Source organism: Dendrobates tinctorius, unplaced genomic scaffold, assembly GCF_039654945.1.
Source record: "Dendrobates tinctorius isolate UK_male_01 unplaced genomic scaffold, ASM3965494v1 ptg000063l, whole genome shotgun sequence".
Taxonomy (NCBI): domain Eukaryota; kingdom Metazoa; phylum Chordata; class Amphibia; order Anura; family Dendrobatidae; genus Dendrobates; species Dendrobates tinctorius.
This window is the reverse complement of record NW_027361731.1, coordinates 9,836,997-9,851,367: the sequence shown is the minus strand read 5'-3', so window position 1 is coordinate 9,851,367 and position 14,371 is coordinate 9,836,997. Positions and strand designations below refer to the sequence as shown.

The 14,371-nt window shown below is 42.6% G+C and overlaps 1 protein-coding gene across 9 annotated transcripts in view; it reads right to left on the bottom strand.

Annotated features, from left to right (window-relative positions):
* The window catches only part of LOC141094207 (uncharacterized), a 258,337-nt gene that overhangs the window by 225,560 nt on the left and 18,406 nt on the right, over positions 1-14,371 (bottom strand). For 3 of the 9 annotated variants that reach the window (XM_073579999.1, XM_073579998.1, XM_073580000.1), the window contains exons 2-6: positions 11,792-11,941; positions 11,486-11,662; positions 11,280-11,403; positions 11,099-11,196; positions 10,810-10,900 (exon numbers count right to left, since the gene is read on the bottom strand). The exons of the other annotated variants lie outside the window; for them this stretch is intronic. In XM_073579999.1, the coding sequence (XP_073436100.1) occupies positions 10,810-10,900; positions 11,099-11,196; positions 11,280-11,403; positions 11,486-11,662; positions 11,792-11,869 (568 nt within the window). In that variant the 5' untranslated portion in view covers positions 11,870-11,941. The remainder of the gene's footprint in view (positions 1-10,809; positions 10,901-11,098; positions 11,197-11,279; positions 11,404-11,485; positions 11,663-11,791; positions 11,942-14,371) is intronic. 9 annotated transcript variants of the gene reach the window in all.

The following is a 14,371-nucleotide window of genomic DNA, read 5'->3' as shown; positions in this document are numbered from 1 at the left end:
GCCCCACCAGAAGCCCCGCCCCAGAGCACGAGAATCTCATTAATCTTTATTTGTAGTTTTCAGTTAAACAACAACCACAAGACGGGTTTCATCACCAGGACTATCAGGGAGCTACAGACTCACATAAGTGACGCAGGACAATCCCACCACAATCAGACTATCATACAGAATGAACAGGTAAAAAATATATAGAATAAAGAAAAAGTCACATCCCCAACAACAACGTATGTATGAGGGGAGAACTCCAACAGTAAACTAGAGATGCATTCATTTATGGTGGACCATTGGAGCTACTATGAATCCTGATCAGAAGATTAGAGAAAATAACATTGCTCCCCAGTTCAGGAGAGATTGTGCAGTAATCTGAATTCCTTAGGATCGAAAACAGAATGTAATTTATGACGTGGAGTGAATCCATGGATCGAGCCATGCCAACACATCTCCTGCAGGCGTGAATAAATGTATAATCAATAACTTGGGGCGCTTGCATGAGGAACACAAAAGCAGCAAATAAAAAGACAATACCACCTCTTTGTCCAAACAGTAAAATAATAATTGTAAATATATAAATATTTGCGCTAGAAGTATGTCCTGTAGTCAAAAACAGACACCCTAAAATTTAACATACACTGCCCATAAAAAATAATGAGCAAGTGTTTTTTTAAAAGGTAAAGCACTATTATGCCTGGAAAAATAAACTCAGGATGATTTTAAGATAAACCAAATTCATATTAACCAGACAAATACCTTTTAACACCAGAATAGAGCCATATTCAGACAGTCCTCTGTAGTCTCAATTCAGCGCTGAATACACAGAGTAACTGCTGCCGCAGTATTCACTAGAAGCCAAAGGTCCTTGTACCGAAGAAATGTCTGATCTTAGTCCAGAAAAGAATAGAAGTGCCCGAAATTGGTATCAAGGATTAAGGAATAAAGTACCTCTATGTTGATGGCAGGTGAAGGATGATGTCCCGGCCGGTGACAATCGTCCTTAACCGCGTGCCCACACCACAGCAGAGCGGCAGACGCGCCGTGTAAATGCAGAAGGCCGGCAAGGAATAGGACCTTGCGTGACGTCACAGTCACGTGATAGATCACGTGATCGGCTAAGGAGCGCTGGAAGGACCCAATTTCCTACGCGTTCCGGAAGACTACTGCTTCCTTCGCCAGGGATGGTCCTTGTTACAGAGATGCCACTTAACCCCTTCACCCCCAAGGGTGGTTTGCACGTTCATGACCGGGCCAATTTTTACAATTCTGACCACTGTACCTTTATGAGGTCATAACTCTGGAACGCTTCCATGGATCCCGGTGATTCTGACATTGTTTTCTCGTGACATATTGTACTTCATGTTAGTGGTAAAATTTCATTCAAATAACTTGCGTTTATTTGTGAGAAAAACGGAAATTTGGCGAAAATTTCGCAATTTTCCAACTTTGAATTTTTATGCCCGTAAATCACAGAGATACGGCACACAAAAAACTTGATAACTAACATTTCCCACATGTTCACTTTACATCAGCACAATTTTGGAACCAAATTTTTTTTTTGTTAGGAAGTTATAAGGGTTAAAAGTTAACCAGCGATTTCTCATTTTTACAACACCATTTTATTTTTAGGACCACATCACATTTGAAGCCACTTTGAGGGGTCTATATGATAGAAAATACCCAAAAGTGACACCATTCTAAAAACTGCACCCCTTAAGGTGCTCAAAACCACATTCAAGAAGTTTATTAACCCTTTAGGTGCGTCACAGGAATTTTTTTTAATATTTAAAAAAAATGAACATCTAACTTTTTCATAAAAAAAATACTTCAGGTTCAATTTTTTTTATTTTACCAAGGGTAACAGGAGAAATTGGACTGCAAAAGTTATTGTGCAATTTGTCCTGAGTACGCTGATACCTGATATGTGGGGGGGAACGACTGTTTCGGCGCATGGCAGAGCTCAGAATGGAAGGAGCGCCGTTTGACTTTTTCAATGCAAAATTGGCTGGAATTCAGATTGGACGCCATGTCACGTTTGGAGAGTCCCTGATGTACCTAAACAGTGGAAACCCCCCACAAGTGACCCCATTTTGGAAACTAGACCCCCCAAGGAACTTATCTAGATATGTGGTGAGAACTTTGAACCCACAAGGGCTTTACAGAAGTTTATAACGTACAGCGGTACAATTAAAAAAATCATATTTTTTCCACAAAAATGATCTTTTCACCCTCAATTCTTATTTTTCCAAGGGTAACAGGACCCTAAAAGTTATTGTGCAATTTGTCCTGAGTACGCGGATACCCCACTTGTGGGAGTAAACCACTATTTGGCCGCATGGCAGAGCTCGGAAGGGAAGCAGCGCCATTTGACGTTTTTGGCTGGAATTGAGATCGGACACCATGTCGCGATTGGTACCTAAACAGTGGAACCCCCCCACAAATGACACCATTTTGTAAACTAGACCCCCCAAGGAACTTATCTAGATGTGAGGTGAGCACTTTGAACCCCCCAGTGCTTCACAGAAGTTTATAACGCCCGGGCGTGAAAATACAAAAATCGTATTTTTTCCACAAACATGATCTTTTAGTCACCATTTTTTTAATTTTCCCAAGGGTAACAGGAGAAATTGAACCCCAAAAGTTGTTGTCCAATTTGTCCCGAGTACGCCGACACCCCATATGTGGGATAAAACTACTGTATGGACACACGTCAGGGCTCGGAAGGGAAGTAGTGACGTTTTGGAATGCAGACTTTGATGGAATGGTCTGCGGGTGTCATGTTGCCTTTGGAGAGCCCCTAATGTACCTAAACAGTGGAAGCCCCCACAAATGACCCCATTTTGGAAACGAGACCCCCCACGGAACTTATCTAGATGTGTGGTGAGCACTTTGAACCCCCAAGTGCTTCACAGAAGTTTATAACACTCGGACATGATATTTTTACCCCCAATTTTTTATTTTCCTAAGGGTAACAGGATAAATTGGACCCCAAAAATTGTTTTGCAATTTGCCCTGAGTAGGCTGATACCCTACATGTGGGGGTAAAACACTGTTTGGGCGCATGGCAGAACTTGGAAGGGAAGGAGCACCATTTGACTTTTTCAACTCAGAATTGGCTGGAATTGAGATCAGACGCCATGTTGCATTTGGAGAGCCCATGATGTGCCCAAACAGTGGAAACCCCCAATTCTAACTCCAACCCAAACCCCAACACACCCCTAACCCCAATCTCAGCCCTAACCCTAGCCCTAGCGGAAAAATGGAAATAAATACATTTTTTTAATTTTATTATTGTTCCCTAACTAAGGGGGTGATAACGGGGGGTTTGATTTACTATTTATGGCGGTTTTTATGTTTGGCGGCTGTCACACGCTAAAAGACGCTTTTTATTGTAAAAATAGTTTTTGCATCACCACATATTGAGAGCTATAATTTTTCCGTATTTTGACCCACCGAGTCATGTGAGGTCTTATTTTTTGCGGGACGAGTTGACGTTTTTATTGGTACCATTTTCGGGCACGTGACATTTTTTGATCGCTTTTTATTCCGATTTTTGGGACGCAGAATGAACAAAAACCAGCGTTTCATGAATTTCTTTTGGGGGGGTGCGTTTACACCATTCCGCGTGCGATAAAATTGATAAAGCGGTTTTATTCTTCGGGTCAGTACGGTTACAGCGATACCTCATTTAGGTCATTTTTTTATGTTTTGTCGGTTTTATGCAATGAAAACTATTTTATATAAAAAATTATTATTTTTGCATCGCTTTATTCTGCGAGCTATAACTTTTTTATTTTTTTGCTGATGATGCTGTGTGGTGGCTCGTTTTTTGCGGGACAAGATGACGTTTTCAGCGGTACCATGGATATTTATATGCGTCTTTTTGATCGCGCGTTATTACACTTTTTGTTTGGCGGTATGATAATAAATCATTATTTTTTGCTTCGTTTTTTATTTTTATTTTTTAAGGGGTTCGCTAAAGGGGTTAACTAATGGGACAGTTTTATAGGGCGGGTCGTTACGGACGCGGCAATACCTAATATGTGTACTTTTATTGTTTTGTTTTTTTTATTTCCAAAAAATGGATTTATTGGGGGAATATTTTTTTTTTTTTCCAATTTATCCGGCGATTTTTTTTTTTTTTTAATTATTTTAACACTTTTTATTTTTTTTTAACTTTATTAAATAGTCCCAGGTGGGACATCACTGTCCTGTGACAGATCGCTGATCTGTCACATCACAGATCACTGTGACAGATCAGCGATCTGTCACAGGCAGTGCAGAAGGCTTCCTCATGCCTGCGCTTTGCAGGCACTGAGGAATCCAGCTTCCTGCAGGCCCCCGTCGCCATCTTGGATTCGGGGCCTGCAGGAAAGGAGCCCCCCGCAGCAGCGCTGCACATTGCGCTGCCGTGGGGGGGAACCACATTGCGCTGCCGATGCTTCCCTTTAACCCCCGGTACACCGCGATCATGTTTGATCGCGGTGTGCAAGGGGTTAACGTGTCGGGGGCGGTCCGTGACCGCCCCTGACACATTGTGCCGGGTGTCAGCTGTGATAATCAGCTGACACCCGGCCCCAATCAGCGGCGCTCACCACGTGGGCGCCGCTGATCGCGGTAGACGTACTATCCCGTCCATGGGCATAGGGGCCCGGGTCCCATGGACGGGATAGTACGTCTGATGGCAGGAAGGGGTTAAATACCTGCCCCTCATGCAGAGGAATGTTAAGTGTTAAAAGTTTAACATTCCTCTGCATAAGGGGCAGGTATTTAAGCGGCATCTCTGTAACAAGGACCATCCCTGGTGAAGGAAGCAGTAGTCTTCCAAAACGCGTAGGAAATTGGGTCCTTCCAGCGCTCCTTAGCCAATCATGTGATCCATCACGTGACTGTGACGTCATGCAAGGTCCTATTCCTTGCCGGCCTTCAGCGTTTACACGGCGCGTCTGCCGCTCTGCTGTGGTGTGGGCACGCGGTCAAGGAGGACGATTTCACCGGCCGGGACATTGTCCTTCAAAATAGAGGTACTTTATTCCTTGATACCGATTTCGGGCACTTCTATTCTTTTCTGGACTAAGATCAGACATTTCTTCGGTACAAGGACCTTTGGCTTCTAGTGAATACTGCGGCAGCAGTTACTCTGTGTATTCAGCGCTGAATTGAGACTACAGAGGACTGTCTGAATATGGCTCTATTCTGGTGTTAAAAGGTATTTGTCTGGTTAATATGAATTTGGTTTATCTTAAAATCATCCTGAGTTTATTTTTCCAGGCATAATAGTGCTTTACCTTTTAAAAAAACACTTGCTCATTATTTTTTATGGGCAGTGTATGTTAAATTTTAGGGTGTCTGTATTTGACTACATGACTTATGGATATGGGACTGACCCCCCACTCCATCTTAAAACCACCATAACTACCGTAAACCTAGGCACTAGAATAAATACACAACACATTATTTTGGTTGTCAAAATGGCCACAGCTTTATTTAAATCACAGGATTAAAACAATCACTGTAGGAGTCAGGTGAAGTGCTAGTACATTGGAATTCACAAGTACTGTGATATCCCCAGCTGTCTGACATACAGAACCAGGACAGACAGCCATAAAGGGGCGGCACGCACTGGCTTGCCATTCAAGCAGAGCCAGTAAACTTTCAGGGCATCAATGACCACTGTGCTCGCCCCCTGATTGACGTTACCATTACAACGTCCTTGAGGCTGGCCACCAAAGCTGAGCCTTTTCACCACCATGAGGTCTTACATCCTCTATTAGTTAAAATGAGTCCACCTTGTCTGCAACTTCCACCTGACTCCTAAACCGCCACCAGAGAGGCCATTTTTGACAACTTAAATGGACTCGACCCCCATCAACCCTGCCTAATAAAGCCATCAGCCATTTCTACATGCTATGGAAAGACTGTGCACACAAGTAATAAAAAATAAAATTAATCTGTCGGAGCTCTGGAATTTTATCAATGCCATGCTACCAAGTTATGATCGATAATACGGTAACTACAGCAAAATAACAGTTGCTCAACATCCTGCAATGAGGATCCCATAATGGGGAATGTGGAAAGTAAACCATAATTAAGGTCGCAGCCACAATCTGAATACCTGTATAATGACATCTGTCATGCCTCAAAAAACTATTATACTGCATGCCTTATAGCCAGCTCTAATAATTCACCAAATCACAGATTTTAGTTCTAGAAACCACCATTATTTACAGTAGCTGTGCAGTAAAATTTCTTAAACCCACTTACTATCACTACCCGAAAAGTGATGAACATATCAATAGAAAGAAATTATAAATAGGGAGTAATTAAAAACTATACACAATATAACATCAACATTATAAGTAGTAATTTAAATAAACCTAAAGCACAAAAAGTCTACAAAGGCATTATTAATAACCCTGCCACGCCATTGTTAATTGTTTTTCATGCACTTGATAACATTTACCGTTGACCTCTACATCTGGGTCAAAGGCATTGGGAATAGGCATATTGCCCTTCGTGCTAATGCACTTGATTACTTTACCCTTAGCCGCTCCCACTGGCTCAAGGGCACCGGAAGTAGGCATACTGCCCTTTGTGTTAATGCACTAGATTATACTCTTAGCCGCTCCCACCAGCTCAAGGGCATCGGGAATAGGCATATTGCCCTTCATGTTAATGCACTTGATTACTTTACCCTTAGTCACTCCCACTGACTCAAGGGCACACAGATTAGGTACATTGCTCTTCAGTTTCATGCACTAGATAACTGCATTGCCCAGATGACAACCTTGAAAGAAACATGGCTTGGTCAATATAAACAGTCAAAACAGTGCCTCGGCATTCTCAAGTCACATGAAAAAAGAGAGAGGGTCCTTGAAGCTATAGATTATATTGAAAAGCATGCCTACCTTGTTCTCTTCTCCCCTCCAGCCGCTGTTCCTGGCTCAGGGGAACAATTTATTCCGTAGGCATGCAAAATATGATTGCCATGACCCCAGGGACTTTACCCTAACAGGGTCCTATAAAATATAAATGCTTCTGGAAACCAGGGGTCCATACCGTGATGGTCACCCCTCCATACCAGGGGGCCATACCTGAGATGATTACCCCTCAAAACCAGGGTGCCATACCCGAGATGGTTACCCTTCCAAACCCGGGGGGGGGGTCAGCGGACAGTTTATTAACTAATAACAAACATTTACAATAAGTATTAAATGCACAATCTTATACGACCGGGGGGGGGGGGTTCTTGGAGGCCCAACAATTCTGGCTAAATATTTGGCAAAAAAACACAAGAACTTACAAGTCCAAGTTACCATCAGCCGTAAACCACCAGCTCGAGGGCACCAAACATCCCATTCCGGGAAGTCCAACCACCAAAAGCTCCCGGGTAATACCCCATCCAGAGCCATAACCAAAAGCCAGATCCACCAGAACAATATTTAACTGTCCGGAATTCTAATTTCCAATTCCTTTTCGCTGATTCAGCGTCAACTCCAAGAACCCCACCCCAGAAGTCCATACTTAATATGGTTACCCCTACTGACCAATTTATAAATAACTTCAAGGACCCACTAAAAGGAAAATAAATAACTTTTTATTTTGTTTTTTTTTTACATTTTTAATTCATGTTCTTATTAAAATAAACATCAAAGCATAAATAACATTAACACGCTGGGGGGAGTCCTTGAAGCTCCCATATCTGGTGATTACCAAACATAAAATGTACCAACAATTACTCCCAGCCGTTACGCCACTAGTTCGGGAGCACCATAGCCACAAGGGTTCCAATGTTCACTTGAATTTCCTGGGGATCCGACTAACTCTTGCCGAAACAACATCAAAGCATAAATAATATTAACACACTCGTAGGAGTCCTTGAAGCTCCCAAAATCCGGTGATTACCAAACAAAGTGAACATAAAATGTACCAACAATTACTCCCAGCCGTTACCCCACAAGCTCGGGAGCACCATAACCACAAGGGTTCCAATGTTCACTTGAATTTCCTGGGGATCCGACAAACCCTTGCCGAAACTCCCCTCCACCTTTCACCATAACCATATTAAAATTCCAAAAGGAGGAAACCATATCCCATTGGATCCCCCAGACCATATTTAACAATCTTCAAGGACCCCTCCAACCGCACAAAATGTGGGATAAGTGAGGGTGAAAACCATGCAGGTTTACAACCAAGGTATACAACAGGTTAATAATGGAAAATATCCCATCGTAAAGTCCAGAAATAGACAGATGGGCAATGCTGTGTTATATGCTGTAACAATAAATGTGAAGCCGCCTGCTCCTCTACAGCAGTTACAGACTCTAATCACCAGCTGCACATAAATGGTAAGAAATATGTAGGTCTAATATAAGCTGCCTGCAGCCATAGGTGTGTGAGCAGAAGACTGCAAGTTCTGTATCCCAGCCAGTCACTCTACTACATACAATTACAATAGATGAGAGACAGGCCTGAAAACTGGGCCCATGCTGTGTCCTCCAGAGCAGTGTGCAGCCTCACACTAGGAGTGCCCACTCACTGCCCGCCATGTGCTGAGTTATTAGTGCCCACTCACTGCCCACCATGTGCTGAGTTATTAGTGCCCACTCAAATGTGCCGAGTTACTCCCCGATTATTTATGTTACAGATAAAACATAATCCATTCAGGCCTGTGCTATCCACCATCTTAGGTAATATAAAATAAGCTCTTGGTGGGTATACTCTGATCATGCAACATACGAGGGGGAGGACTAAAGGCAGCAATAGCTACAGAAATCAAGCACTAAGCTGGAAGTCATGTCCAGGCTATATGTACAGCCAGGAAAATGACCTGGAGACACAGGATGTTTATACCCAGCATGATCCGCATATAGCAGAGTGAGGAGTGATATCATGTATACAGACCTGTGGTACAGTATACAGCACAGGAATACAGCCTTTACACATACACCACATATATAGTGAGTAACCTGGTTACACGGGATCTGCACACCCAGCATCACAGTATGTAACAGATGAGGTCACATACAGATCATCAGACTCCATAACTGGGAAGGGGGGATAATCAGCACACAGCAGGGTCAGTATACAGTGCACTGACATGAAGTGCAGCCTCTCACCATCATACATCTACCATCCCCTGCCTGCTCCTCTCATACATGTGACTGCCCAGCTCCACCATAGTAATGGCAGACACTGCATGTGTCCCTGCTCTGTCCTATCAGACATAAACCCAGAACTCATGAAGACTCTGCATAATAGAGCAGTAATGTGGTATATCAGAAATGTCTGCAGGGAGGTCACACAAAAGCTGCCTCTGCAATAAGTGAGGGAACATGGCAGCTACATGAATTTCTGAGGTAATCTTGCTCCCAGATATGATGTAGGAGCTGATACTGTACACACTACACAATGTCTGAGGTGAATGCAGAGTAGTATATGAAACATTTCTGCAGGGAGGTCACCCAGAAGTTGTCTCACAGTCTGTGAGGAAAATGTAGCATGCACATGAGGGACATGGCAGCTGCATGAATTGCTGAGGTAATATTGGTCCCAGATATGATGTAGGAGCTGATACTGTACACACTACACAATGTCTGAGGTGAATGCAGAGTAGTATATCAAACATTTCTGCAGGGAGGTCACCCAGAAGTTGTCTCACAGTCTGTGAGGAAAATGTAGCATGCACATGAGGGACATGGCAGCTGCATGAATTGCTGAGGTAATATTGGTCCCAGATATGATGTAGGAGCTGATACTACACTGGTACATGATGTCTGAGGGGAATGTGCTCCTATTATCTGTCGTGTGAGGTGATAACCCCAGTATTATCCTCCCTGACACTGCAGACATGCTTCCTCCCGTTCATCCTGTGCATGAAAGAGGGAGAGACACAGATTTCCTGCTCTATATAATCCCCCCCTCCTCACAGTAACCCCCAGGCACAGACATACTGGGCTTCTTACTCTGAAAGCAACATCACTCGTGCTTAAAATCTACACCACTATATATAAGCTGCAGGAGTAAAGGTCCACCCATCCCCAAGTCATGTCCTCCTCCACCTATGGCTCCAGGGGTTTCTGGACATACTGCTAGCGCAAATATTTATATATTATATATTTACAGTGAATAAATGTATATTACAGCCATCAGCCTCCACAGCTTAGAGATATATCATGGCACAGGTGTAATGTTTATTATGTAGTTTATCACAATCCCCCTTAAATTAGTTAGCTTTAATACAAACTGAAAAGTCAGGATAAAGGGAAACTCTGTTATTGTACAGAAATTCACACTTGGCCTCACTGCACATTTACTGTTGTCAATCATAAAAGTGAAGTTTGGCCAGAAAGACTGGACCTGGTCTTGTAGGGACCATATGAGACATTCAGCAGCACAGAAGGGAGAGAAGGGAGATTCATCCAATAAGATCTCAGGGATCTAGGAAGCCATCAGCATCATTACCCTCCGCTTTCTTTTACAGACACATCATAATACTTTTCTTCAAGTGATTTTCTAACTTGTCAGGACATTCTACATACGCTGTCATTTTACTTTGTAGTTTACAGACCTGGGCAGGTAACGGTCAGCATCTTCTAATCCCAGAGGGCTGGTGGATCCTACAGTTTTTAAGTTCTATATAAAAGGGTTTTCAATGCACAAAGTCACATGAACAGTTTTGGGTGGAGGAGAATGTTGTGGTCTACAGGCAAAATGGTGCTCATGGTAATACGGCCGGACTACACTAACGATATAGCAGCCACAGCCGGTGACTGGGAAGAATCTGTGACTTCTCTGCATTTAGTGGTTACTACTCACCTGGGTAGTCATATGTGGGAATCTCCTCTTTACACCGCTCATCACCTCTCACATATGTCTCTGTAGTATTAATATGGGTCAGATCTTCACCCTAAAACAAATATTGTAAAAGTCACAGACAGATGGAGAAGTCCCATCTATGATCAGCTCTAATCCTGCCATCTCCACCGTTCTCATTACACAAATATAAAACATATAATACTGGTGGATAAAACAAGACTGAGCACAAGACCTTCACAGCCGTCTACACATCATAGGGGAGATCTCATGGCACCTTCTCTCCATCTACCTGATGATCCTGAGGAACATTGGGATCTTCTTGTTTACAGTCCTGTGAAAGAAGAGGACGGGGACATCTCTCTGGTGTTGTCCTCTTACTGGATAGATCTGGAGGAAACACATACAGGGACTGAATTCATTCTTTACATACAGATAAAGATAGGCCACGTGTATTTAGTCCTGTCTATTACCTGGTGATCTGAGGGGCTGGGGAACCTCCATTATGACATTCTTGTACAGATCTCTGTGTCCTTCTAAATACTCCCACTCCTCCATGGAGAAATAGACAGCGACATCCTGACACCTTATAGGAACCTGACACATACAATGATACCGTCATCCCCCGATCCCTTCATAGTATTACTGTATAATGTCCCAGCATTCCCAGCAGTGTCACCTCTCCAGTCAGCAGCTCAATCATCTTGTAGATGAGGTCTAGGATCTTCTGGTCATTGATGTCCTCATGTATCAGGGTATAAGGTGGAGGCCCCGTGATTGGACTCAGGGGTCTTCCCCATCCCTCAGACACAGGGTCCTGACTGCGATCACTAGAGATCTTCACTACTGTGTAATCCTGGTTATGGAGAGACACATTAATAAATCTCACTACAGACATTTCCAGAGTCCTCACCTCTCCAGTTCTGTCCATCTGTTATTCCCATAGATAAGAATGATGTAATGTGACGTCATCAGAATCTCTCACCTCTCCAGTAAGCCGGAAGAGGATCTCTAGGGTGAGGTGTAATATCCTCTCCGCCATCTTTTCTCTGTCCATATCCATCCTTTATGGGTAAATCAGGAAAATTCTCTTATATAGAAGATCTTCACTGAGAGGATCCGATATTGTAGAGACCTGAATGAGAAGAAGATGAGCCGATGTAACATCATAAAATCCTGTGTAATAATACAATTACTGGAGATAATAAGGGAAACATATGAGGAGATTTATTATTTTACAGTATTTAGTTTTCTTCCCTGACAACTACTAATAAAACCTATATATTTAGGCCACAGACAACAAGCAGTTTCCTCCTCGGAGTCGGCAGCTGAATACGTTTCTCAGACTCATCTTCCGATATTCATTACACGTGACAGGAGAAATAACTACTTCATGATGAGGACGACATCTTCATCTTCTACTACGGCTCTAGAAACATATTTGGCCAGAGTCCGTCACTGACTCCATCCCCACCGGCCGTCTATATGAAGGTTTCCCGTCTTCCCCGCACTGTAATCTTCTTTCACGTTAGATCTCAGGTCTGATTCACACACAGAAGTTTGAGGCTTTTATAAAAGCTTTTTTGTTCCCACAAACACCAAAGACAGAAATTATCTGATCCCAAAGTCTCCATGTACAGTGATTTATGGGGTTTATTTCTGGCCTTAGGCTTTCCTATATTACAAGAAAAACACCAGAAATAGAGCAGATATAAAAATGTTTCTAAACAAACTTGGCTCTAACAATTCTCATAAAAAGAAAAAAAAAAAAAAATGGAAAGAGAAGACAAAATTTCTTTTTTTCACACAAATTGTTTGTTTTGTTTTAATGTTTTATTTATTGAAATCTGCAAGTTACATCCGAAAGAAAGCAATCAACAGGGTAGCTTACAAAATTATTATATAACCTACAAATTCCACTTTTCGGGAGATAAACAGATAGTTTGAAATATCAATTCATGGCAAAAACTATTGATATATAGAGGTTTAAGGACACCAACAGCCTTAAAGGAACTTCCAGCAGCAGGATTATCTGGGTTTAAATCTGGGTTCTTCCCATCCACACGCCCCTGCTACATCACATATGCCATGATTTCAAACAAAGATGAAGAAGAACAAAAAAGAAGAAAAGAGAAGAGAAAAAAAAAAAAACAGTATAGGGAGTAAAGGGACAGGAGGTCAAGTAATTAGAGGAAGAAGTTGGGATATAGGGGTGGAATATAAGGGAGATAAGGGGAGGGGGGGGGGAACACTAGGCAACAAGGATTTCGTCCACTCTGATAAAGCCAAGCAAGGAGGCCACCATAGCCTTATCAACTTCTACTAATGGATCTGAATCGGGTCCATGGGTGCCATACTCTTTCAAAAGCTGAAAGTGAGCCATTCACCAAGGCAGCCAGTTTGGCTACTTGATATAGCATATCTACCTTCTCTTGCAATTGGGATATAGATGGAGTGGTAGTTGACTTCCAGTTCATAGGTATCAAAAGTTTCGCTGCTGAAAGAATGTGTTGAGTCAACAGAGCAGTATTTTTATGTCCAGTCGGTGACAGAAAATTTAAAAGCACTATCTCCGGTGTCAATGTAAGCTTTTTGCCCACAATTTCCCCGATATAATCCTCTACTAGTCGCCAGAACTGCAGCAGGGGTGGACAGGACCACCACATATGTAAGTATGTTCCCTCCGAATCACAGCATCTCCAGCATCTAGCAGAAGACCCCGTCCGCCAATAAGTGTTCTGCTGTGGTGTAATATACCATCTGGCGACTATTTTAAAGGAATTCTCTTGTGCTCTAACACATTGTGATGGGCCATGAGATGAATTATAAATGTGTGATATTTGATTTGGGGTAAACTTGAATCCCAAATCCTTTTCCCAATGTGTTATATAAGCTCTTTTGAGACAACAGTCAGTTATATTTAAAATCTGGTAAATAGACGACATTATCTTTTTGGGTTTATCCTTTGTTGCACAGAGAGTCTCAAATGCAGTCAGTGGGCGGGTAACGTCTGCTCCTAAAAGATACCGTGCCAAGGAGTCTCTTATAGAGCCGAATTGTATAAAGGTCAAGTTGGAAAGCCCTGGTTGCTTCTTCAGTTCCTGAAAGGAGGGGAGTGCCCCGTCCGCCAAGAGGTCATCAACCGCTACATTTGCCAGGGAACCGGGTTTGATTACATCATTGTCTCGGGAATAAGATGCATGTGGCATTATATCTGCCAACTTGAGTAAGGGGGACAAAGGGGGAACTAGAGTTTTCACCAATCCCTTCCATAATTTTAAGGTAGCTTTGGTGTGTATATTAGGTAGATTTTTGTTTATGTTTTTACAAGGATATGCCAAAAGGATGGATCTCAGGGGATAAGGTGATAGGGCTTCCTCCACCTCAATCCACTGCTTATTGTTAGGAGACCGCAACAGGTCTACCACTCTGGTAAGCATTGTCGCTTGGTAGTACCTCATTATGTCTGGTGCACCCATCCCACCCCTCGATTTGTTTAATGTTAATGTCCTGTATGCTAATCGGGGCTTTTGCTTTTTCCAAACATATCTGCGGAATAATGTAT